Raw genomic sequence first — 26,385 nt, 5'->3', positions numbered from 1 at the left:
AGCCCTGTGGGCCCAGGCCCCAGGCATCAGATGGAAACCACACATTGTAGTGTGAGGAGAGGGAGAGGAAAGAGCCAGTGCCTGGACCGTACCATTGGGAGGGGTGCTTTTGTTTAGGAGATATTCTTCCTGTCCCTGAAATGGAAAACAAAGAAGCGCTGATGGGTGGTCATTTCCAGGAAGAACACCAAAGATGCTCTTGGGGACTTGGACAAACATCCTGGTAGGGTATCAATCTCCCTAAAGGGGAGTCTCATCTCCCTGAATTCCAGACCCATTGATCATGGAAAGTACCCAAGACCCCAAGTGCCTTAAAGTTTCTAGACCCAGGTTTCTAGGCACTTGGTTCAGCCACATGCTAGAGATGGATTAAATTGTGAGTTACTGAGCATGTCTTTAGCCTTAAGACCGTCACAAGAAACTGAACACACTAACTTCAAAACTCACTCCTGATGGAGGTCCTTAAACAAAGGCAAAGAGAAATCTTGGGACATGACCTTGAAAACAAAGCCTATGAGGAGAATAGCACCTGTCCTCAATCACCAAAATCATTCCATTTCCAGGGGCTGCTTGAGAAGCCTTGAACAGGTTATTTGCATGGAGAGAAATGCCTCCCTTTCTCTCTTTTTCTCCCTCCCTATTGTGGGCATTTCTTTGTCATATTCATACTCCCTGTTTGCAACTAAGAAGAAAAGTCTTTCTGTTTATGGGATCAGCCTTAATCATCTGAGTGTCTTCCTCCTCACCAGACCCAGTGTCTGCTGCTGCCTTTCATTATTCACTGGCTAACATTAATCAGGGTCCCATAGTGTACAAATCTGAAAAAGGAAGCAGAGATGTGAGCAGAAATACCATCCAGACAGTAAGTGATAAACGGATTCACCCACTTTAATGTGATTCCCTCTGGCCTCCACTTCCTCCATGCCTCTGCTTTGCCTCCAGGAATAGAAAACTTACCTGGGGAAGGCAGAAGACAAAAGCTAGAGGAATTTCATTATAGAGGGTTAATCCATTTATCAGTTGCTATTTGGATTGTTTAATTGGTTTCTAAGTCATTGATTTCCATCTTCAGGGAGGCAGACAATTCTCTGCAAGAAGTGTTAGCTGTTTGCGGGAGACAGAGGAGCTGGTCACATTCTGGGGTCTGTTGAGTGTGGGCTTTTCTTCGTCAGTCCCTGGATCTCAAACACATCTGCATGGCATACAGAATGGTTTTGCGAATAATCTCCAAAAAGCAGTACATCCACAAAAATTTTACTCTGCCTATAAAATTTTCATTGCACAAATCCAGAAGTACCAGAGTCCCTTTCTCCCTTCTCCCTCAATTGCCATCTCCGTCATTTTTAGAACTCTCCTAAGAAAATCCAAGCATCTCTATGAAGCAAATAAACTCAGGGTTTCCTCAACAAGAGATGGATGGAAAACTATCAAATGATGAACAGAAAGAAGAGATAGGGTATACTAAATTTAGGGGCTAAGGGTAAACCAAAGTTAAGTGTCATGATTGATATAAGCTAGATATAATATGTGGAGATGCCAGTCGTTACTTAGGTAGCTTCCTGCATGGAAGGCAATCCGAGAATCCCACATATATCATTCCATAAAAACTTGCAGGGGTCCTAGTCTCCTCAGCTATCTCTCTCCTATACTGTTAGGGACTTCCTATAATTTTCAATTTCCTCCCCATTCACAAGATCTTTAAGCAACTAAAGAATCTGATTTTCTCCAACACACTGTATCCCTTGCAATGTATGAGGATGAGGAAGTAAAATATGGAGTATAAAAGCTTTCAGATTAATTATTGATATGGTTTGGCTGTGTCCCCACCCAAATCTCATCTTGAATTGCAGCTCCCATAATCCCCACACGTTATAGGAGAGACCCAGTGGGATATAATTGAATCATGGGGCCAGGTTTTTCCCTAGCTGCTCTTGTGATAGTGAATAAGTCTCCTGAGATCTGATAGTTTTAAAAAGGGCAGTTCCCCTGCACACGCTTTCTTGCCTGCCACCATGTAAGACATGCCTTTGCTACTCCTCTGCCTTCTGCCATGATTGTGAGGCCTCCCCAGCCAGGTGGAACTGTGAGTCCATTGAACCTCTTTCTCTTTATAAATTACCCAATCTTGGGTGTTTCTTTCTAGCAGTATGAAAATGGTGGAACTGTGAGTCCACTAAACCTCTTTCTCTTTATAAATTACCCAATGTCGGGTGTTTCTTCCTAGCAGTATGAAAATGGACTAATACAATTCTACACAGCATTCACTACCAACAGACCATTGGTAGAACACCCTATTGAATCAGGAACTCTAATACTACAAGAAATAAAAAATTCAGAAACGATCTAGTAGAGCTAAGCAGGCAGTGATGGAGGAATTGAGCCTTTGTAAAAAGACCAAAGGAAAAGAATGGAATTCATCTGAAGAAGGGAAGCTTCTGAGGAGATGGGAGTCAGAGCAGCAGCCTGTTGGCCATACAGAGTTCCTGTCCAAGGGGTGAGGGAGGTTCTAAAATCCCATGTATAGGCCCTGGTGTGTGCAGGAGTGACATGCCAGGCCAGCTGGGGTGCAGAGGTACATTTTTAGTCTGGCAATGGACCAGTATATAAGGTGATCATGCACAGCTCTGTTTTATTTTCAGAGAAATCATTTTCACTTCAGTTTCTACTCTCTTCTTACAACAGTGAGCTCAAAGCGTCCTTCCATTGTGGTCAGATGGTGTGGAATGGACTAATTGCTTATGCACCTGATTTTCTTCTACTTTTTGGTACTTGAGATTAGTTTCAAAGCAAGCGTTCTCCCATGGAGCTCTCCCAAACTTCAGCTAAAACATATCGGTCATGCCCTAGGGAGGGCACTGTTGATATCACCATTATGACCCTTGTTTATACACATGTCTGTGTGCCTCCTCTTCCTGTTTTACATTGTCATCTCTCTATATTAAATAGATCTACTCCTTCAGGTTGGAGACCAGGTCTAACTCGTTGTTGGAACCCCTACAATCTGTAGGATGAGTGACTTAGAGAGGGATGGCAGGGATGTTAGTGGGTGGCACAGTGATGCCCTGGGACCACCGGATCTCATTCACTGCCCCTGATTTATTTCCCTGCCAGAGGAGACCTGGTCCCTGTGTGCATGAAATGGTCTGTCACCTGGTCTCATGGCCAGCTCCCAGAGTACACAGAAGTCGGTAGCCAATGGCCCTGCATCACTGGAAGAATAACACTGTACCCATCCTGTGGGAGGTGAGACATCATTCTGTGCCAAACACACAAGACATAGAAGACAATGATTCATTGTCTCTTGAGAAGAGGACACCAGGTCATGCCTATCCACTCAGCCTCCCTTTTGTTCAACTGCATATTGAGAAGAAAAGGAAGCAGACATTTATCACACCACAAAACTGTGGCAAATCTTTTGCTGGATGCTTTATATATGTTATTTCATTGATTCTTGCAAAAACTTTGTGCAATAGGGATTTTTTTTGACAGATACAGTAACTGAAATCCAAAGAGATTAAAGCACTGGCTCCAAGCCTCGGTTGGGCTCTTCAAAGGCAGGATTCACCCCCAGTTTGTCTGTGTCCCCAGAGATTGTGCCTCTAATCACACTTCTCTGCCTCCTGGGAAGTCCAGAGGTAAATATTTTCCAGCCACACCTTGCATATAAAATATTTCATAAATCTCTTTAGAGTCAACCTGATTCACCCAATATGATATTTACGAAGCCCAAAGTGATAAAAATTATTGAGACTGGCCTGATAAAAGTGGAAATTCCCTTTGAACTTAAATTTAATGTCCCTACTACAGTAATCCATCCTGGGTGATCCTGTTTATTGTCATCTACTCTATGAAAACACTTCTCTGGAGAATTCCAGAGGCTCATGAAGGAATTTTTTTAAGTAAATCTCACATTATGGCTAGGTTGGCCTATGGCCTGACCCAGCCATGAGCAATTTCCTGGTACCGTATATGAGATCATTATAAAAAGGATTTTACTATAAATAGGAAGCTCGCCCAGACCTTGCAAGTGGGATTTAAATAGAGATTTTGCTTCTGCTTATGGGAAATTGAGTCCCGCTTTGCAGAATAAGATGACGGGCAGGGCAAAGACCTGAGTGGTATCTCTATGGCAGTGTCTGCGATGATGGATGTGGTTTTCTGTTGATTAATGTTCACGGACTGAGATCATATCAGAGATACAAGTAAGTTGCTGAGAAAATAAAGTGAGCCTTGAGAGTTTAGAAATCTACCTGAGGGAGATAACTCTAAAAAGCTCAAAGGAAAAAAAAATGGAAATCAGGAACAAAGTTCATGAAGAAAGTAGAAAAAAAAATAACAGAAGGCAGGGAAGAGCATTCAGATAAATCAAAGCAAGAAGAAGGAAAAGCAAAGCTTCACACAGTCCCACCACCATGCTCAGGGAAGGGAGAGCAGGCATTCTGGAAAGGTATTAGTGCACGCTACAGGATTTTTGAGTTAAATCAGGTTTTACGTCTATGGCAAACAAGGCCCCAGATCTTCCATAAAACTACCACCCAGGCAGCGCCGGCTCTCCCCCTCCCAGTCGGATCTCCGCTGTGATGTGCCTGCCACTCACAGAAAGAATGAGTGGCGGGGACAAACCGGCCATCGGCAACAGCCACTCGTCTGGGTTCTGCTGAGACCAGAGCTGCGTCCCAAGCATCCTAGGGAATAGGAAGCAGGCCAGAAGTTCAGGCTCCTCCTTGGCACGTGCACAAAAGCATGGCCTCACATCCTGAGCAGACGCTCTGACCGCCTGCCAGGGCCTGGTGTGCACAAACGCGTGGCCACGCTCAGTGCCTACCACCCACCACCCAGCCCCAGCCCCAGCCCCAGCCCTAGCTGAGCAGCTCTATTTCTGGAGCCTGCTAGCCTGGAAGGTTGGGGTGCACAGCCCTTGGGGAATTCGGGGGCAGTGAGCAGAGCCCTCTGGGAAGAGAGGCGCCTCTTCTAGCCCCTCTCATCTGTTCCCCCCGCCACCCTCCACAGGCTGACAGTTCCCGTGTCCCTCTACAGGTCTGACATGTTTCCATGGCAACTGGAATCCTGGGCTCCGGCAGCCTCCGCTCTTGCCACCTGTTATGACTTCATCTCTCAAGTGTAAAGCATGCTAGCCCCGTGCCACTTGGCTGTGCAGAGCGCATCTTTAGAGGACGACGGAGGGAAGGAAAAGGGAGAGGAAAGGAGGAAAGCAGAGAAGCAGCCCAGGCTGGCCAGGCAGGACGGAAGGTTGGGGGCCAGGAGGAAGCTTGGGGGCCAGAAACGGGAGGGTGGGGAGCAAGGGTGGACCCCGACGTGCCTTCCTTGCAGAATCAGGAGCAGGCCTCAGCTGGAGGCCACTGCCACAGCCTGCTACCTCTGCCCAGCCTTTAATGAGGGCTGTGGGAGGAGGGGGAGGTGGGTTGGGGAGAGAAGGCGGCTGCAAGGAGCTCCGGCAGGCCCAGCGTGGAGCAGAGTCAGGAGAGGGTTAAAAGTGGCGTGATAGAGACTGTGAGGAAGGCTGGACCAGAGGGCAAAGGGAGCATCAAAGCCGGGATAAATGGCCTTAATTCTCATGCTCCCGCTCGCTGGTCGTGTTTACTCATATAAATTATCCCCCAGGCCTGACACCTTTTTTCATTGCTTCCCTAGAACTGATGAAAAAATAAATCCCACAGATCCCAGGAATAAAAAGTGTGGGGCTTTCATTCAGGCTGGTTCTCCTTGGCCAGCTAATAGCAACTCAGGCCCTGTCCCAGGGCTCCAGGAGGAAGACAAAGGAAGCCTTCCTCCCAAATGTGGAGCGGCAGGGGGCCTGGAAGCCTGGCGGGAAAGCAGACAGCAGGGCCCACTCCCCACAGGACCCTCCCAACCGTCAGAGCCCTTGACGACAGAGAACTCGCTCTCCCCAAAGGCCATCTTGCCAGCAGCCCTGAGGACACCGTGAATAGCTGGGAAAGTAAAGGGGGCCGTGCAGGAGCGGGAGTGGATGCAGAAGGCGCTGAGGCCCCGGGCCGCTGTCATGAGTGCTCACATTTATGGACGGGGCTGATAAACTGTCACACTTTGCACCGTCAAGGACAAGGTGAGACAAGATGAGCTGGAATGGCAGCACGTGCCACAGGAGAGCTGGGAAAGCAGATGGCTAACAACTAAAGCCATGGCCAGAGGGCGGGCTTCTCTGGAGAGGCCTCTGCGCACAGGGAAGGGCCCCTAGGCCCTTTGACTGCATTGCTGATCTAGAAGCAAGAGAACACGCTAGGTGATGTCCTGAGGTCCCTTTCAGGCCTATTATTCGAGCATTATGATCAGATGAAAGAAGAGACAGAAAAGCCAAGTTTTCCACACCCAGAGGAACCCAGCCTTTCATTGCTGCTTTGTACTCATGTAAATGCCTCTTTTCCTATTAGCCATATGCTACCTGAGGGCAGGAGCCGTGTCCTTCCCCTCTGTATCCCTGGCCCGCTGTGAGTGACACAAAGCCGACAATCAATGTTGAGTGAAAGGATGGACAAATCATCACAGAGACTTTTTGAGAAAAAGAAAATCTGTCAGGCAAAGGGAAGTTAACGATTAGGAATTGAGTGGATGGAGAGTCCCCTGAGCACAGAGTGACCATCGTAAGTCCCTCTCATGTCGGGGCACAGAAGAAGTGGGAAGGAGAAATATTGGAGGGCCTGGAGAGAAGAAAGCTGTGGTGTGGAGAGCCATTGCATGTGCCTCCCCCAGGAATCCTCTTTCTTAGGCATTTCTTAGTCAACCAGAATGGAAGGCATGAAGAATCCCCAGGCTCAGCTGGCCCCAGAGTCTTGAGTCTCATTCTGTCTCTCACCAGGGACTCAGCAGCAGCCAGTGAGAACAGAGGCCCCGTCTTGCTGTCTGTTTTGGTGACTGTAGAAATAGTATAAATATTTCAAAATGTGGAGTCAACCCTCCACCCTTCCTATGCCTGCCTCTTTTTCTCCATCTTTATCTAATGCTTACACCTTTAGATACAAACCTGGTGAATATTTACTCCTAAAAACTGTGCCATAAAAGCTGAACACATACCCACTCACACTGATGTCTCCATCCTGATAGATGTATTTGGTGAGAGTTGTAATTTGCGGTTTGCCAAAAGGCTGCAACAATTTGCCAGGAGTGTGTGCACCATGTCACCAGCTCTGGGTCTAGATGGTCACACGGCCCCCAAGGAATGTACTTTGTGCTCCAGTTTTAGGTGGACAACCCTGGGTCTGCCATTAATGCTTCAGAATAGTAAAAAAACAAGTAAAGCTTCAGAATGGGTTGGGTATGGTGGCTCACAACTGTAATCCCAGCACTTTGGGAGGCCGAGGCAGGTGGATCATGAGGTCAGGAGTTCGAGACCAGCCTGGCCAACATGGCAAAACCTCATCTCTACTAAAAATACAAAAATCAGCCAGGTGTGGTGGCGGGCGCCTATAATCCCAGCTACTCGGGAGGGTGAGGCAGGAGAATTGCTTGAACCTAGGAGATGGAGGTTGCAGTGAGCCGAGATTGTGCCATTGCACTCCAGCCTGGGCAACAAGAGCAAGACTCTGTCTCAAAAAAAAAGAAAAAGCTTAGGAATGTTAGTGTTGATGCTGATGACACTGAGATGAACATCTTATTACATGATACATAATGAGATATTTCGGTTTTCCAGTGTTTGGTGATATGGGTCAGTTCATGGCCTGGTGTGGCAACTTGTGATTGCTACCAAATGAGTTTACTGAAGGAGAAAACATTAATTTGAGAGCATCTATATCAACCAGACTCTGAACAAAGTGATGTCACTCCCCTTAATGAATTCCAGGACATCTTGGTGTGTTAGAGCTGGATGAGTTTTGTCTGTTTAAGTTGTCAGGATATTATTATTGACATAATTAGGATCCAACAAGCCCCTTGTTTTGCTTTGCCCAGCCCTGCCCTCTCAACCCTCTTCACTAGCACCACCGAACTCCGTCTGCAAGTGGACCAGCATTTTCTTTGTTCTTCAGACCGAAAGCCATATTTAAGAAAAGGAAAAGCATGAGCCTTCTGCTTTAGACCTGAGGATTTGGAAGGAATCAAGAGACCACAGAGCCTTGGGGCAGCACAGCCTGAGGATGGAGGCATAGGCAGGGGCACACCCCAAAGGCAGGCCGGGAAGTCAGTGCTGAGAGTCAGAGACGTCTGCCCTACATGAGATGGAGCATTAGGAAAAGAGCAAAAACCAAGGCTACCCCTTCAATGTGACAGTACAGCCTGAGTCCTGGCCGGTTACCTGGCTCAGTGCATCCAAAAGAAAAAAGGAATTAAAAGGAAGTTGACTGACTGAACATCAGTCTTGGAAAGTTAGATTTCTGTAAGGTAATGGTTTACCTGGGAACTTGTCAAAAATGCAAATTCCTGGTCAGGCACGGTGGCTCATGCCTGTAATCCTAGAATTTTGGGAGGCCAAGGCAGGTGGATCACTTGAGGTCAGGAGTTCGAGACCAGCCTGGCTAACATGGCAAAACCCCGCCTCTACTAAAAATACAAAAATTAGCTGGGCATGGTGGTGCACACCTGTAATCCCAGCTACTTGGGAAGCTGAGGCAAGAGAATCACTTGAACCCAGGAGGTGGAAGTTGCAGTGAGCTGAGGTCATACCACTGCACTCCAGCCTGGGTGACAAAGCAAGACTCCATCTCAAAAAAAAAAAAAAAAAAAAAAAGCCAATTCCAGGGCCTGAATTGCTGAATCAGAAACTCTGGGGGTAGGATGCAGTGGGCTGTGTTTTAACAAATGCTCCAGGTGATTCTGATGCAGCCTCAAGCTTGAGAAACATGGCTCTAATGCGGCGTGACAGTCATGTCACCTGGAAGTCATTTACTTAATCTTCATCATAACCTACGAGATAGATGCCATTAATGATCTGATTTTACATAGTGATCCATGAGGCATATGGAGGCTATGCAGCTCAGCTAAGGTCACATGTTAGTCAGTGGCTCACTTGGCTCTGAACCCAAGCAACCACACACCTGAGGGGAGGTGAGTTGGAGAGGTAGGCACGCAGGGCCTCACAGGCTAGGGCTTCCCAGATTTTGCTGTGCAAATCATTTGGGGATGTCATTAACATTCAGGTTGGAATTCATAGATCCAGGGTACAGCCTGAGATTCTACATGTCTTAAAAGCCCCCCCGGTAGGGTGGCCACGCATTCAGGTTTGACTGAGACAGAGGGTTATAGGGCATGGGGCTTTCAGTGCTGTTTTTAATATATATATATATATATACACACACACACATATTTTTTTTTAGAAACAAGATTTCACTCTGTCTCCCAGGCTGGAGTGCAGTGGCACAATCACGGCTCACTGCAGCCTCAACCTCCTGGCTTCAAGCAACCCTCTCACCTCAGCCTCCTGAGCAGCCGGGATTACAGGCATGTACCACCACACCCGGCTAAGTTTTGTATTTTTAGTAGAGATGGGGTTTCACCATGTTGGCCAGGCTGGTCTCGAACTCCTGACCTCAAGTGATCTGCTCACCTCAGCATCCCAAACTGCTGGGATTACAGGTATGAGCCACAGTCTGCTTTAGAGGCTGAGAGACCGATAAAAAAAAACGTTGTAACGACTCAGGCAGAAGCCACGGGTGGCCAGAAGATAGAGAGTGGGAGACAATGTAGGGTCTATTTTGGAAGACTGAAGGAAAACCAAGAGGCAAGGATGAATCCTAGTATTTCACTTCAGGCTCAAGTGTTTTTTAAAGAGCAAGTTTAGAGGGAAAAAAATGAGAGCCAGGAAAGACAGTGAGACATAGAACAAGAAAGAAAGACTCAGGAAAATTATTGAATAGGATGATCTGTGATTTTTTTTTTTTTCTGTAGAAAAAAAACTCATTTACCAATTAAAGTATGACCTAGGATTTGTAATGCAGGGGTAGGGTCTATAAAACATCCCAAACAGCCAAAGTTAGTAAAGAGTTTTGAAGAGTAAATGTGCCTGCTATGGACTGAGGTGTGTCCCTCATCCCCAAAATTCATATGTCAGAGCCCTAACCCCCAAAGGGATGATATTTGGAAAAGGGTCTTTGGGAGGTAATTAGGTTTAGTGGGGTCATGAGGGTAGGGTCCTTGTAATGAGATTAGTGCCCTTATTAGACACCAAAGAGCTTGTCTCTCTCTCTCTGTCTCCACCTGTATACACCAAAGAAAGGCCATGTGAGGACACAATGAGAAGGCAGCTATCTGCAATCCAAGGAGAGAGCCCTCACCATACTCTGACCGTACCAGGACCTTGATCTTGGACTTCCAGTCTCCAGAACTGTGAGAAATACATTCCTGTTGTTTAAGTCACCCAGTCGATGGAATTTTGTTAAGACAGTGCCTGTTAATATGTTCATCTCTTTTGAAAAGCCACCATGCAACATGATGCATTAGACAACTGGTCTTGAGGCAAAAATTAAGGGGCATCGGTAGGACCATGACAAAGATCCAAGCCTTGGGACTGGGGCCCATCACTCAGGGTTCCAAAGTCTTGACATAACTGAATGGTATCCAACTCAAGCCCATTCACATCTCAGCTTCCCACCTTGCTGCCTGTTACTCAACCTCTCTGAGCCTCAGTTTCCTTGTCTGTAAAATGAGAATAGTAACATGTCCCTAATGGACTTGTGATCATAACATGAGGTGATGTTTGTAAAATGCCTGACACCTAGCAGTTGTTCCATCATCTCTTTCCCTCTTTCCTCTTCTACATGCAAGATAATTTTATTTCTAACAAGGCAGGAAAAAATCAAAGACTTAAATAAGTGAACTCTCCCAGTAAGTGGTACATGACTCATGAATTCACATTCATCGTCTCTGACCATGGATACATGACTTGGTCTTTGTGTGCCTTGCTGTCCTCTGGAGGATACAGCACCTGCCTTGTAGGGTTATTGTGAGGAATGAATGAGATACATGTGGCATGCTTAGCACCATGTCTGACACACTCAGGGAATGCAAGCAAGTACCATTGCCACTGTTGCTGTTCAGTATGTGGGTCTCTTCAATCCTGCACATTTCTAGGTAATTAGGCCCAAAATGCAAGAGAGAGGTTCAGAGACAGCCAGGAGACACGTGGAGGCCCAATCCTAGGACAATGGCATGGCAAATAAAAGGGTGCCACACTTGTCTAGATTGTCCTCCACAGCTTTCTCTGGCCGGGTTTTATGCCTCTGTCTCATTTCCACAATTGCACTAGAAGTTCTCCCAGGGCTGAGACCACATTATCCCTTTCTGGAGGCCCAGTTCCACTTCTCCCAACAACTGGGTGCATGTACAGTAAGTGCTTAATAAATATTTGTATTGAGCCTGTTTAGAAGGATCTGTGTCTCATATCTAAGATTTAGCCCAGGATATGCCAGGGCCATGTCAGGCTCTGATAGTTACTGCTGATGCCAATGACACCCCACAGGCAGTTAGCTTCACAGTGGTGGCAAAGTCCCATCACATGGACTCAGACAGAGCCATGACTCAGATGAACCATCTGTGGTCACAGATATGCCTGTGGGCCCAAATGGGACAGAGACGGGACATTAGTGCTCACAGGCATGGTGCCAAACACTCACATTATCTCATTTAAGACTCACAGCAACCCCATGAAGTCAGGAGGATTATTACCCCCGTTTTATAGATGAGGCAACTAAGAAGCAGAAGTGTAGGTAAGTGACCCACATTTGCACCACTGGAAGATGGCAGAGTGCCAGGGTCACCATTCACACCCTGGACTGACCAACTCCACAGCCATTCCCTTAGCCATAGGGTCAAGGATGTAGATGAACTTTGAGGTTAGAAAATGAGCCCCAAGTATCCCTGCAACGACCAGAGCAACTCAATGGATTCTTTGCTATATAATCTAAAAACTGTCTAGTTAAAGAATAATTTCTCTAAAGAACACCTGTTGCTAGTTTCCCAATTTGCTCTTTGAGAAGGAAGAAGCAGCCCAATTTCCCAGAAAGAGCTCTGTATCTAAACTTTCCTGTCTCCTCTAATAACAAAGGCTGGATTTCCAGTGTCAAGTTGAGGTACGTAGTTGGCTGTGTGGGCTTTATGGCTTTTCAGTCACCTTTCAGAGTAATCTAAAATTTCTAAGCTTGTTTCAAAAGTAATTTTCACTCTGCCTCTTAAAGCTTTTGGCTGCCCCCAGGCCATATGTTAGAGGACAAGAGATGTCAGAAGACTAACATCTGTTAGATCTTTCCCAACAGTGTGGCAATGACATCATATGCTTCTTTTAGATAATTTGCACATTATCAGACTAATTTTCAGATTATCTAATCAGCAGACATTACCCTTAATCAACATGGTTCTCCCCTTTCAGCTCTGCAGAGTACAATATGCCCTCCAAAGGCATGCTAGAGCTGGGGCTTTTTTTTTCTCTCAACAGAGATGAAAAGCCTAACTTTGCACCAGGCACACCATCCTTGTTCAAAAGGCTGAGATCTCCAGGACTAGGACAACCCAACTTCAATTCCACAGACTTGAAAAATAAGCTTGAAATAAATTTTATGGACTCTTTTTTTTTTTAATTTCCCTCTTAGGAGCTCTGAGTATGCTATAGAGAGTATGTTATATTTACTTATGCTTTTAAATAAAAGAGACACAACATATAACAATAAGACTCCAAACAGATGTTTTTACAAGTTATTTGTTCTTGCCTTCTAGTAATTGCTACACTGGCTTCCCACTGTCTATAGGATAAAGACTACACAGAGGGGCATAGAAGACGCTTCCCATCGTGGCCCCTGACTACATTTCCATCTTTCCTCCGCATCCCCTCAGTCCAACATTACTATCAGACCCAATGACTTCCAATTGTCTGAATGTGCCATGCTATTTCATACCTGCCTGCCTACATGTACAGTTCTCTCTACCTGGGAAGCCCTCTCCCTCCTAAGAAATTCTTTCTCACTCTCCAAGAGCTAACTTGAATGTCACCTCTTCAGTGAAGCCTTTGCAAACCCCCTAAAGCAGTGGTCCTAAAGCTTTAGTGTACACCAGAATGCCCTGGAGAGCTTTGTAAAACCCAGACTGCTGGCCTCCATCCTTGGAGTCTGTTTCAGGACATCCAGTAGAACCTGAGAATCTACATTTTCAACAGGGTCCCAAGTGATGCTAATGCCACACTTGGAACACCACTGCCCTAAGGCATAGAAAGTACCCTGTGCCCTTGAGTCCTGAACTCTGTCATAGTTCTGTACACACCCCATTGCACACTCCCACTCAAGACTGTGAGCTCAAAGACAGGGCTGAGTCCTCTTTATGCCTGTCCTCCCTAGTCCCAGCATATAGACAATACTCAATACGTGGTTATTACATGGATGGGTGGATGGATGGATGGATGGACGGATGGGATGGATGGGTGGATGGATGGGTGGATGGATGGATGATGTATGCACAGATGGATGGATGCATGGATGGATTAGACTGAATTTATTTATACAGCTTTTCATCCAGGCCCAGGACTTCATAAATGTCTATCCTCACTCCAAAAATTAACTCGAAAACATCATCGATAATCATTTCCCACTGTGCAGAGAAGGCAAAAAGTTCAGAAGTTAACATCACGAGCCTATGTTAAGGGGGTTTTGAATTCTAGTCCAGAGTTCTTTCTGCTACTCTACCCCGCTGGGGCTCCCTACCAAGGCTGCATTTAAGGAGTCACAATGGTATGCTTCTGAGTGCATCTTTCAGAGTCCTATCCTCCCCGGCTGCGCTCCTTTTATTCATGTATATGTACATCTGTGTGTAGGGGTGTGTGTGTGTGTGTGTGTGTACATATGCATGTGCACACACACAGTCATTTATTTCATTTGCAAAAGTAGATGAAGGTGCTAAAACAAATGGAGGGAGAAGAGGCATCCAGCCGCAGGCAGGGAGAGGGTGGGATGCAGCCCACATGCAGAGAACACCATCAGAAAAGCACTATTTCCCAAAGGGGAGTGCTTGAGCTCCAAGCCACCCTGGCTTCCTGTAGTTGAGGCAGAGAGGCAAGGGCACACAGGAAAGGGGACAAATGTACAGGAAACACAAGAAATGTATACTCAGGAGAAAATGAGAGACTAAGGGAGAAACAAAGGCGCGCGAGCATCAGCTTGGGGGCCAGGCGATCAGGAGCGGCAGTGGATTGCTGAGCTTGCAGCCCTGGCAGCAAGGGCTGGGGCAGGGAAGGTCGGGGCCAGCTCCAGCAGGCCACTCTGCTCTTTCAGCAGCAGCAGCAAGTGCGGGATGAGCCATGGGCTCTGCTGAAGACACAGTTGGGGGGCGATAGAGCAAGCAACAGCAGGAGGACCAAAGTCAAAAGGTCGCTACTGCTGCAGGTGGTGCGAGCCCAGCTGCCCTTGGCCCTGCAAACCCCTGTGTCTGTAAGGCTGTTTTTCCATTACGCCTCTGCTCACATGCAGCTTGGGTCACCCTGCAGCTCTGCTAAAGGGGGAAAAAGTCAGCATTTCACTTCACTGGTGTCCAGACCTTCTCCTGGGGGAGCCACAGATTAGCCTCTTGGATTAAGCTCTCCTATCTGCCCCTCCCCTCCAAAAGCCTCACCAAGGGAGGATCACGAAGCTGAGACCTTAGGATGCTGCCGAGCTGTCACATCCAATTCAGCACACAGCCCCAGTGGCATTTAGGGGCAGCATGGATGGAAGCCACCCCCTACCCCCAAACAGTGGCAGCAGCTAATGACTGGGTATTAATGATGCTGGCAATTAGTGCTCACAAGAAAATAGTCGGGGGCTGCTCACCAGGGGAATGTGGGAGGGAGCAGAGCACACATTCGGGGCGGCAAGCAAGTCGGCGGCCTGTGTGGTGCAGAGAACCTGGGACGAGCAACTGCCTCATCGGTTTGTCCAGAGAAATTAGGGACGGGGGAAAGGACGGTTTCTGCAGGCATAAAGGCCTTTCTGCTGTACCCTCCCCACTAGCAAAACTGGGTTAATCACTGAGTTTTCGAGGAGGATGCTGTGAGATGTCATTAAAAAGGTATTTGTGAGGGTTCTGGAAACCTCTTCATGTGGGGAGGCCCCGGATCCGCCTGGGAACACCTATTATTTTCTAGGAGATTTTAAACCCTTGGCCAGCCAAATGATCCTTTTTGAAGAACCCACTTTCTCATCAGCAGGGTGAGAAAGAGAAAAGGGTGAGGGGGAGGTGGAGTGCGTGCCGCGCACTGACAAGCCCACAGAGGTGAGAACAAGCCACCATGAGATTTCGCAGGCAGACATCTCCACATAGGGCGAGGGAGACACGCACAGCTTCCTTCCCAAGCAAGGCTATGTGGCCTCAAGGGGAGGACACAAGAAGGCCAAACACCCCCGCCCACGAAGGAGCGTGAGGAGATCCACAGCCGAGTGCTGGTCTCAGAAGTCAGCCAACTCTGAGGGGATCACAGGGATCGCTGGGGAGACTGACTCCTTCTACTTAGAGTCTGCAGCACACCTCCCCGTGCAGCCACAAACACCAGGCACATGGACACATGCACACACACACACACATATATGCACACACACACACAACACGCACACATGCACACACACACACACACATATGCACACGCACACACACACACAACACGCACACATGCATGCACACGTACACACAAACGTGCGCACACACAAGCACACATGTGCACAAACAACACGTGCACACACATGCACACACACAAGCAAACAGCACGCACACACGCAACACGCGCACACATGCGCACACACGTGCACACATGTACACACCCACACACACGCACACACATGCATAGACACACACACACCGCACTCATAATGAGGCTACAGGAGAACCAAGGAAAATGAGACACAGACAAGAAGCATTCCAAACCCCAGGGCATGAATAAAGGAACAAAATGGCCTGACATTTGAGAAGAGATATAAGGAGATAAGCTAGCACAGGAGAGTGAGAAATAAGGCCACCAAGCTAATAAACACTTTAGAGAGCGCAACAATGGCAAAGAAATGCTTTTCAGGGAGCAACCAAAATCAAAGGAGATTCTTCTCAGCCTCCTTGTGGTAGGAGACAACAGTTCCGTGTGACCTCTTGGTCACTTAGACCAGGGAAAAGAGGAGAGACAGGGAAATGCAAGTATGGGCTGCCTCAGTACAGGTCAGTATCTTTTCCTTTTTGAAAGACAAGGGTGACTGGACCAAGGAAAACTCTTCCCAGAGAGAAGGCCTTAGTGTTGGAGCTCCTCAGTCCCTGGCAAGGAGAGGCGAGCAAGGCTCAGGGGGCGCCTCCTGCTCTGCTGTTCAGGTTCTGTCCAGGTGACCACAGCAGGTGAGAAAGCAAGGGTCTGTCGCACTAAAGGTTTGCACCTTGGAAGTGAGCAAAAATTCAAGAAGGTGCTGAAGGCTGAATTGCATCCCCTCCCCACTCCCAAATTCCTATGTTGAAAGCGTAACCCATGGTACCTCAGACTGTGACTTGGTTTGGAGGTAGGGTCCTTAAAGAGGCATTTAAAGAGATAAAGTTAAAATGGGCTTGTTAGGATAGACCCTAATATCCAATCTGACGTGGGTCGGGCACGGCGGCTCACGCCTATAATCCCAACCCTTTGGGAGGCTGAGGTGGGTGGATCACGAGGTCAAGAGATTGAGACCATCCTGGCCAACATGGTGAAACCCTGTCTCTATTAAAAATACAAAAATTAGCTAGGGGTAATGGTGCGTGCCTATCATCCCAACTACTCGAGAGGCTGAGGCAGGAGAATTGCTTGAACCTGGAACGCAGAGGTTGCAGTGGGCCAAGATCACACCACTGCACTCCAGCCTGGTGACAGAGAAAGACTCCATCTCAAAAAAAAAAAAAAAAAATGAGGAAATGTGGACATAAAAGCAGACGCCAGAGCATGCATGCACAGAGGGACAACTGTGTGAGGGGACAGGAGAAGGCAGCATCTGCAAGCCAAGGAGAGGAAAACAACCCTGCCAGCACCGTGACCTTAGACCTCCAGCCTCCAGAACTGTGAGAAAATTAATTTCTGTGGTTTAAGTCACTCTGTCTCTGGGGTTGTCTTATAAGAACCCTAGCAAATCCATAAAGAAGGCAATGTTACAAGGGGAAAGTGGGGTGGAGGTTAAGGGAGACCCCACACTAATCCAAAGAATGACCTTGGCCACAGGTGTGTTCATTATTTCAAATATCTGGTGGAAGTGGCCAGTGGACGTCAGTTGACTAAGTCGATGGCTAACACGCGTCCTCTAATCCTAGAGTCTGAGTACTTTTAAAGGTCTGATCCCTTTCCTTGCACTGAGTTGTTCACTTTCAGAATCCCTACCACCAAATCTTCTGAACAAAATTAAATACACATGGCCTGTCCATGAATATTCTTCACTGAGAGAGCTCAGTGTGGCCTGCATCTTCGAGCAGGCTCTAAAGATTCCATTATCCCATTTCTATGTTGAGATTTCTGCAGGCCCAGAGACCACACGGGATATTGCAGAGGAAAGTCAAGTGGAAAATGCTAAGCCCTTTTGGATTCCCTAATTCATAATTGGAAGTTGAGGTAGGAAAGCACAGAAATGGAAACACAAATCTTCAGGATCACTTTGGGTCTTGAGAGCCCAACATCCCAAACAACAAATCCACCCAGATCACATTTGCCATTTGAATGCTGAAGCAAAGAACATGGGGTCTCCAGGCAGCGTTTCTAAGGCAGGAGAGCCCTGTACCAAAATGTGATCCCCTCCCCTCTACAACAAAACCACACCAATAGATAAGAATACTCTAAGGCTCTTAGAGGCCAAGCAGGCATTTCAAATGTCTGTCTGAACTGACACACCCATGACCTATGCCCAACCCAGTCTGAGTGGCTCTTGAGGAGCTGAGGGAAAAGAGTTGTAGGTCTGGCATCTGACAGTGGCCAGGTAAGGACTTTCTCTTCTGCTTAACACCTTCCTTCCTCTGGGAGCAGAGCAGGGTGTGTGAGCCCAGCCCTGCTATTGTTGGGCTGAGCTGCAGGAGCAGCTGACTGGCTGGCTGAAAGGGCCAATGCACTACAGCACATTGAGACCACTTAAAGGTTGCTACCAGAAGATGCCAGCGCAGCAGTGAGAAAAAGGAACACGGAACGCTCCCCAGCCTGCCTAACCCACTTCTTCACTGCCCCAACCTAACAAGTAGGCACTCACGCCTGTGGTTCTCATTTCTGTGGTTGGGTGGGGACCGAGTCTCCTGGTCTTGAGCTTCATCCCCCTCCTCGCTGGCCAGGTGAGTGTGAGCATAGTGGTAGCTGAGCCCCGGTCGGTTCTTGTAGCGCTTGCCACAGACTAGAGAGGAAAAGAGGAAAAAAGGGAGAAATGCAAATATTAGCAACCTGTGCAGCCACCGCTATCATTCTCCCAGACAGTGACCCCATCCATCCACCCCAGAGCCAGGCTTCCCTTAAAACTGTCTCCCATCCTAACACCCCTTTCCCCCACCCAACAGAACCAACACCCTTATAACAACTCAGCTCATGGAAAGAAAAACTGTAAAAGTAAAACGAGGTTAAGAGCTGTGTGAGCACTCCACTGTTTCTAGCTGTAAGACCCAGGGCAAGTCACTTGACCTCCCTGTGCCTCAGTTTCTTCAGAGATAAAATGGGAATACTAACAGTACTTACCTCACAGGGTTATTGTGATAAGTTTATCTCTATGCAAAGTACTTAAAACAGTGTCAGGCATGTTGTAAGGGTAATTGTTATAACGTTGAATTCAAAGGACACTGGGAATCTACCCAATCCAACATCCCATGACACAGATGAGGCAAGTGAGACCCAGCAACGCCAAGTGACTTGCCCAGGAACACACAGCTAGTGTGGCAGAGCCACCAGAATCCATGTCTCCTGGGTTCCTGTGCACTGTCCCTTCCACCACCCCATGGTTGGCCTCTGCAAGAAATAGAAAAGTTTTATCTGGATAATACTTCTGATGTCTCACCCAGTGATTTTGTGCCAGAAACACATGCTCCACTTCCACCATGAACGCCATGGAGTTAAAGCATCCTTGGTGAGTGTAGTCACCAAGAGCTGGTGCTCCTGATGCCCCAGGGCAGCCAAATCTGTAAAAGGTGCTCTCACAAGTACTACCTCTCAAATGGGGCAATTTGAGCCAAGGGCAGCGAGCAATCAAAATGTGCCTTCGTGGAGCGAAGAAGAAAGGGCAGCAGTTCTGTTGGTTAGATGCTCAGTGCCTGGGAAGCAGAAATCTGGCTAAATGGCTCAAGGTCACACTACCACCCTCAGCCTCCCCACGTACAGTTCATTATCTCAGCCCCTAGGGGGACGGCATTGCTGGTAGCAGAAACCTCGAAGAGTCTTCCCAGTGAAACGTCCATGCCAACCTTCTATGCTTGCCCCCCAGCCTGGGTCCCCATCACAGCCAACCAAACTGCTCTGCTGGAGTGCTTGAAAGTTACAAATTCTAAAAGACTTCTCCCTTGGGCTGACATGACCGAGTCATACAAGGAAGCATAAATGCTTCACAAGGTGGGAAGAGCACAACTTCAGCAGCAGGCCTGGGTTCAAATCCCAGTTCCAGCTGCTGAGGTTCACTAGCTGTGTGGTCCTGAGAGTATAGAGAAATGCTGTTATCCAGTCATCTTATCCAATGATATTATTCTGATAATTATTACTTCTGATAGAGTTACTTCTGATATTACTTATTACTTCTGATAGAGTTTCTCTTCCTACCAGATTCTCTTGGAGTTTTTCAGTAGACAAACATTGGCCAAGATAATGTCATCTCTTCTTCCCCATATTTACAGAAACTGTTTGATCATAGCTTAGATCATTTGTAAGAACCACCAAAACAATATTTTAAAATGGCAAAAGCAAGCATTTCCAATGTTAATGAAGGCAGATCTAGTGTTTCACTGTTTAGAATGATGTATCTGGCTAATTTTTAGTCTTTACCACATTTAAGTAGTTCCTCTTATTCCTGTTATAGAGTTTTATTATAGGAGAATTCTAGCAACTACCCTTTCAGCATCTACTATAATATGACTCTCCTTTAGTTTGTTGATAAGGTAAATTACGTTGATTTCCTAATATTTCTTATTATTGAACCATTCTTGAATTCCTAGAATGCACTCCATTTGGTCAGAGTATATTATTTATTTGATACACTGCTGCATTCTGTTTTCTAATATTGCATCTTGAATCTGTGCTAAGACTTGAGCTCGATCTATAATTTTGGGACCATCTTTTATTAGGTTTCAGTTTTATGGTCATGTTGATTTCTAAAAATGAATTGAGTTTTGCTGCATGAAATTGGACAAGCTGTAGCTCTGTGCCTTTTCTTTTATCTGAAAATGAGGATAACAGCACTTACCTTGAAGGATGGGTAAAGGGATTATAAATAGCATTTGTAAAGCAGTTCTCTCAATACCCAGCACATAATAGATGCTCAGTAAATGGTAAATGAGGGGCAAGGGCTGTCAGCATTTTTTGCTGCATCTTAAGTACTGGACCTTCCTGAAAAGAGGGACTTTGACCCTTGCCTCATATTATAAAGTCTGGCAATTGGTTGGACTTCCTTGATAAGACAAGAGGAGAGTCTGAAATTCAAGTTGGTGACCTAGTGACTATAAATTCAAGGCCCAATGTTTCGCTCCCACTTATAAGTGAGAACATACGGTATTTGATTTTCTATTTCTGCATTAATTCACTTAGGATAATGGTCTCCAGCTGCATCCATATTGCAAAGGACATGATTTTGTTCTTTTTTATGACTGTGTAATATTCCATGGAATATACTAAACACTGGGTACACACAGACATGAAGATGGAAATGACAGACACTGGGGGCTCCAAAAGAGGGAAGGGAAGGGAAGGAAGGGGACAAGGCTGGAAAAACTACCGGTTGGGTACTATGTTCACAATTTGGGTGACAGGTTTAATAGGAGCCCAAACCTTAGCATTATGTAATATATGCATGTAACAAACCTGAATCTAAAAAAATAAAAAATTAAAATAAATAGGCCTATCATTGGCTACTTACATTCATATATTCTCTCTTCCACTCTCTCATAAATATTGTAAAAAAATAAAATTAAAATAAAATAAAAGAGTACTATGCATCTCAATTCCTTGTGACTCAGGAAGCCAGACCCAAAGAGGCCCCTGAGGTGCACTCTGGATCTGCTCGTGGCTTTTTCTATTTAGCTTTTTGGATAATCTGAAGTTAATACACAGCAAATTATGGGGTCATTGCATATAAATCCATTTAGTCGCCAAGCATACTGTTAGTAAGGAATAAATGTTTACTAAAAGTAATGATAATGATATCAGTATTTACACAAAGAGGCCTCAGCCACCTCTGCAGATCCCCAGTATAAACTCACAGCATTTCACTTGTGCCATTTTGTTATGTCAATCATCACTGTTGCTTAATCACACAATTTCAGGATCTTAATGGTCATTCGGTCTATCTAGAGAAGTGTTTTATTCCCACCAACTCTAGAAGGCCTGTTCTGGACAACTCCATTGATAGGGAACTCACCACCATTCAGAGCAGGCGTTTCTCCTTTAGACTCCCTGAATTACGGCTATGTCTGCACTGAAGGACCTCTCTTAAGGACAATTTCATATCAATTTCATCTTGATATCAACAACTCCACCTCATATGTTGACACATACATACTACACATTAAAACATATTTGTTGAGTGGCTCATGAATGAATACAGAACCACTTTGTGGGAAGGCCAGGAGATGGGGGAAGAGGCAAGCTTGTAGAATCTAATACTTCTACCCACATTAAGCTCAGACTGATTGTTCTTAAAAATCTACAAAACCAAACCTAAGCAAAAATATCCTTCCCCAACATGGTAGAAAGTAATAATGTTTAGAGCAAATCCTTTTGCTAGAACAGAGATTCTCAGACAGTGGTCCCCAGACCAGCACCATCTACACCTCCTGGCAACCTGTTAGAGATGCAAACTCTTGGGCTCCACCCCAGACCGACTGAATCAGAAACTCTGGGGGTGGGGCCCAGTGATCTAGATTTTTAAAAGCCCTCTAGGTGATTCTGATGCACACTAAAGTTTGAGAACACTGGGCTAGAAGGCTGGGTCTATTTAGGCTTGACTCCACCCACCCTACGTCCCCATGCCCTTCTTGATGGATGACCGTGGCAGGCAGGGGCAGGACAGGCAGCCTTGAGACCTTCGTTCAGTTATTAACAGAATCAGGACCCGACAGTACATGGAGGTCCCAGAAGCCAGACTTCTTCACGAAGAACCCTCTGGTTGGAGCTCCATTTTTAACCAGGTATTTGTACCATGTCATTCTTCCATCACCAGGTCTTCAATTCAAGAAATATTTATTAGTCACCTAATATGTGCCCCACCCTCTGCCACAAGAAGGACAAAAATGAACAAGCCCCAGACCCCTCCACGGAGGAGGTCGCAGTCTAGCAGCGATCTGCATGTAAACAAGCCAGAGGGAGGTGGGTTGAATACAGTGAGTCCGTGCCAGGCAAAGAGGGACATCAAAGAGGGGCCAGGAAACTGGCTTGAGCGAGTGGGGCACGGCTTCCCAGAGTAGGAGCCCCTGACATGAGCAGGACTTCAGCAGACAAAGGGGGCCCAAAGCACATGCAGTCATCACCTCTGCAAGCTGCGAGAAGTCTAACCAAGTTGAAGAGGTAGAGCGGTGGGGGTGGATGTGAGGAAGACTAACAGGAGAGGAAGCTGAGCAGGGCTTTATCCCGACGATGGGGCAGCCAGGGGAGGATTCTATCCTGAGGACCAACTTAAGCAGATTGACATGTTAGAAATACTGCTTAAGATTGTAGGGCAGAATACGGATTTGAAGGTGGCGAGGGGCTATTTCGATTGTTTACCTGTGAAACAATGAGGACTTGTGCATGGAGAGGCAAAATGGGGTGGGAGAAGGCTTAACGAGAGAACCTGGTGGAAGAGGGAGTGAGTAAGAAAGCAAGGAGGAACCCAGAAAGACTAACATGGCCTTCCTGGCCATGCCCCACCCAGCCCCATCCACCTCTCCAGCCTCTTCTGACACCATATTCTGCCTCCTGTGCGGCCCTCCTGCTTGTTGGCCTTTTCACTTATTACAGATTTCTCTTCCCACCACAGAGTCTTCGCACAAGCTCTTTCCTCTGCCTAAACTGTCCCCATCCCCAATTTGCCTGATTAAGGTCTAATCATCCCTCTGATCTCAGCTCAAAAGTCCTCCCCCAGGGAAGTCTTTCCAATCAAAATTACAACCTTAATTTTTGCCTTCCTAGGACTAATCACGTGTCAATACAGACAGTCTGCAATTTACAATGGTTTGACTTTTGATTTTTCAGCTATATAATGGTGTGAAAGCAATACACATTCAGTAGAAACCATACCTTAGGGATCTATACAACTGTTCTGTTTTTCAGTACAGTATTCAATAAATTACATGAGATATTCAATGCTTTATTATAAAATAGGCTTTGTGTTAGATGATGTTGGCCAACTGTAGGATAATGTACATGTTCAAAGTAGGCTAGGGCTGGGGGCAGTGGTTCACACCTGTAATACCAGCACTTTGTGGGGGCCAAGGTGGGAGGATCCCTTGAGCCCAGGAGTTGAAGACCAGCCTAGCCAACATGGTGAAACCCCGTCTCTACAAAAAATACAAAAATTAGCCACGTTTGGTGGTGCACACCTGTAGTCCCAGCTACTCAGGAGGCTGTGGTGGGAAGATCACTTGAGCCCAGGAAGCAGAGGTTGCAGCGAGCTGAGATCACACCACAGCACTCTAGCCTGGGTGACGGAGCAAGACCCTGTCTCAAAAAAATAAAATAAAGATGTAGGCTAGGCTACGCTATGGTTTAGTAGGTTTGGTAGGTTAGGTGTATGACATGCATTTTCGACTTAGAATATTTTCAACTCATGATAGGTTTGCCAGGACATAGCCCCACTGTAAGTGGACGAGCACCTGTAGGCGTCTCTCTCACTGGCAGCAAGCATGGCAGGTCCTGTGTGTCCACAGGCGCTGTGTCCTGATGACCAGCACAGGGCCTCACTTGAGGCAGGTGACCAATGTCAGCTACGGAAAGCAAAGAAGATGCCCATGTTTCTGACGTGGGCAACTGGGTAGAAGGATGAAGGAGGAAAAACAGATTTAAAGAAGGAAGAGAATGAGTTGAATTTACCTGAAGCTTGGGAAAGAGATGTAGATTTTGGAGCTGGCAGGGTGGCAATGGATGTTATAAGTATGGGAAAAAGTGTCAAGAAGAGACTGTGGAGAGAGAAAAGAGAGGCACCTACACAGGATAGAACTCAGAAAACACCAGGATCGTAAGAGACTGATGAAGAAAGAGAAACTGATTTTTTTTTTATTATTTGTTTAGAAAGGATTGAGTGTGGTGGCTCACTCTTATAATCCCAGCACTTTGGGAGGCTGAGGCAGGAGGATCACTTGAGGACAGAAGTTCAACACCCACCTGGGCAACATAGAAAGGCCCCATCTTTGCAAAAAATAATTCAAAATTAGCCAGGTATGGTGGCATGCTCCTGTAGTCCCAGCTACTTAGGAGGCTGAGGTGGGAGGATCACTTGAGCCCAGGAGGTTGAGGCTGCAGTGAGCCATGATTGTGCCACTGCACTCCAGCCTGGGTGACAGAGATTCTGTCTCAAAAAAAAAGAAAAAGAAAATAATAAAAAAAATTTAATAATTGTTAAGAAACATAAGCCAAAGGAATAGGAGGGTTTCAAGACGACAGTAACAATGACACCACCCGTCACAGCTCCTGCCAGCAGCTGCTGAGTGTTTACCATGGACCAGGCCCACTCCAAGTGCTTCAAGTAAATTGACTCACAGCAACCTGCATCCCCATTTTAAAGAAGGATGAGGAGATTCTGCACCGAGGCAGAGCCACAGTCATAAATTAGATGCCTGAGAAGGGTCAAGAAGGTTGGAGACTAAGAAGAGACCACTGGATTTGGAAATTGGGAAGTTGCCTTAACAAGAAGAGAATCCGCAAAGTCGAGGAGCACAACTGCAGGGTGCTCCGAGAAATGAGGAAGTGCTGATGGGGCCAGCTGTGGGAGGAGGAAAGACGGAGGTTGGTGAGTGGAGGGGAGCTTAGGATCAGGGGAGACTGGGGTGGAGCCTGTGTTTTACTAGGCTATTCTGACTCCCAAGTCTTAGTCCTTGGAATGATTTCATCGTAGGGGCAAGAGGAAGAGTGAAGACTTCCAAGATTTGTTTTGGTTGGATTGCATCAGAATCAAACTGCTTCATTACAATGGAAAGAAACGTCTTGAAATCCTGCTTTGACTGGCTTAGAAAAGCCAGCACTGTTTCTCCTTCTGTGTTTAATCATGTCTTCCTGTCACTGCAAGCACCATGGGCCAGCTTCGTGAGCCTGTGACCTGTGTGTCCAGACAGGGCCCAAGTTCGGAAAGGCCCCACACTTGGTTTAATGCCCTGCTGTTGCCGTCTTGAAATTCTTAATATTTATTGAAAAGGGGCCCCCACATTTTCATTTAGCAGCTGACCCTACAAATCACGTAGCCGGTTCTAGAAGCCTGTTGGGTTCAGAGTGGAGATCTGGGACTAAGTTACTCCAAATAGCTGACCTGATAGTCTGAGAGCTGCCAAGGTGAATCTCGGTCCCAACCAGCACTGAGTCAGGCATAAAATTCCCTTCTGAGATAACCTTGAAAGTCTGGCCAGAGTGGTTAGCCACTCAGTAGTCATCATCTCAGTGCCATCAACCACCCAGGCCTGGCTTCAGGCTCTGCCCTCAGAGAGGCAGAATCTGCAGCAGGTAAGTGGGCAGGCTGGATCTGAACTGCCTGGGTTCAAGTCCCAGGTCTGCTGTTGACTGTGTGATCTTGGGCAAGTTACTAATCCTCTCTGTGCCTCAGCATCCTCTCTGTAAAACAAGGTGGATCATGACAGCACACCTGCTCCCCGCAGGGAGACCCATATGAGAGAATGCATTTACAACAAAGCCCAGCTCATAGGGAGTCGCGGCTGTTCTCAGCTGCTCTCATCACCACTGCTGTCAAAGTGGCCCAACAAAGAGGATAAACCCCAAAGTGGGGAGTTATTTCTCCTCTGAAGTCTGGAGTGGAATAGCAAGGAAAAGAGGGTGGGAAAAGAAACATTTTGAAAATAAAGTACTGGAACCATCTGCTCTCCTTTTATCATGTCGGCATTCTCACTCTGGAAATATCTGTCGTGCAGAATCAGCCTGAGCTCCCAGGGGCGCTGAAGCAGCAGAGAGGGCCATGCCCCGTCTTCCCACTCCAGTCTCCTTCCCCGGAGGCAAGCGCTTTTGCATCATGCACCTCTGAAGCCACCACCCCTGGGACCAGTCGGCCCTGCCTGTATACGACCTAAGGTCCTTCTTTTCACCTTGGCAAGCGTGCACCTGGAGTTTGT

General features: G+C 46.8%; 1 protein-coding gene across 1 annotated transcript in view; it reads right to left on the bottom strand.

Moving 5' to 3' along the window:
- The window catches only part of DPF3 (D4, zinc and double PHD fingers, family 3), a 280,919-nt gene that overhangs the window by 54,600 nt on the left and 199,934 nt on the right, over positions 1 to 26,385 (bottom strand). Inside the window, exon 7 of the mRNA XM_011983118.1 lies at positions 18,147 to 18,284. Coding sequence (XP_011838508.1) covers positions 18,147 to 18,284 — 138 coding nt within the window. The remainder of the gene's footprint in view (positions 1 to 18,146; positions 18,285 to 26,385) is intronic.

Source organism: Mandrillus leucophaeus, unplaced genomic scaffold (assembly GCF_000951045.1).
Source record: "Mandrillus leucophaeus isolate KB7577 unplaced genomic scaffold, Mleu.le_1.0 Scaffold246, whole genome shotgun sequence".
NCBI classification, from domain to species: Eukaryota; Metazoa; Chordata; class Mammalia; order Primates; family Cercopithecidae; genus Mandrillus; species Mandrillus leucophaeus.
The sequence above is the reverse complement of the archived record's forward strand: the minus strand, read 5'-3'. Positions and strand labels throughout refer to the sequence as shown.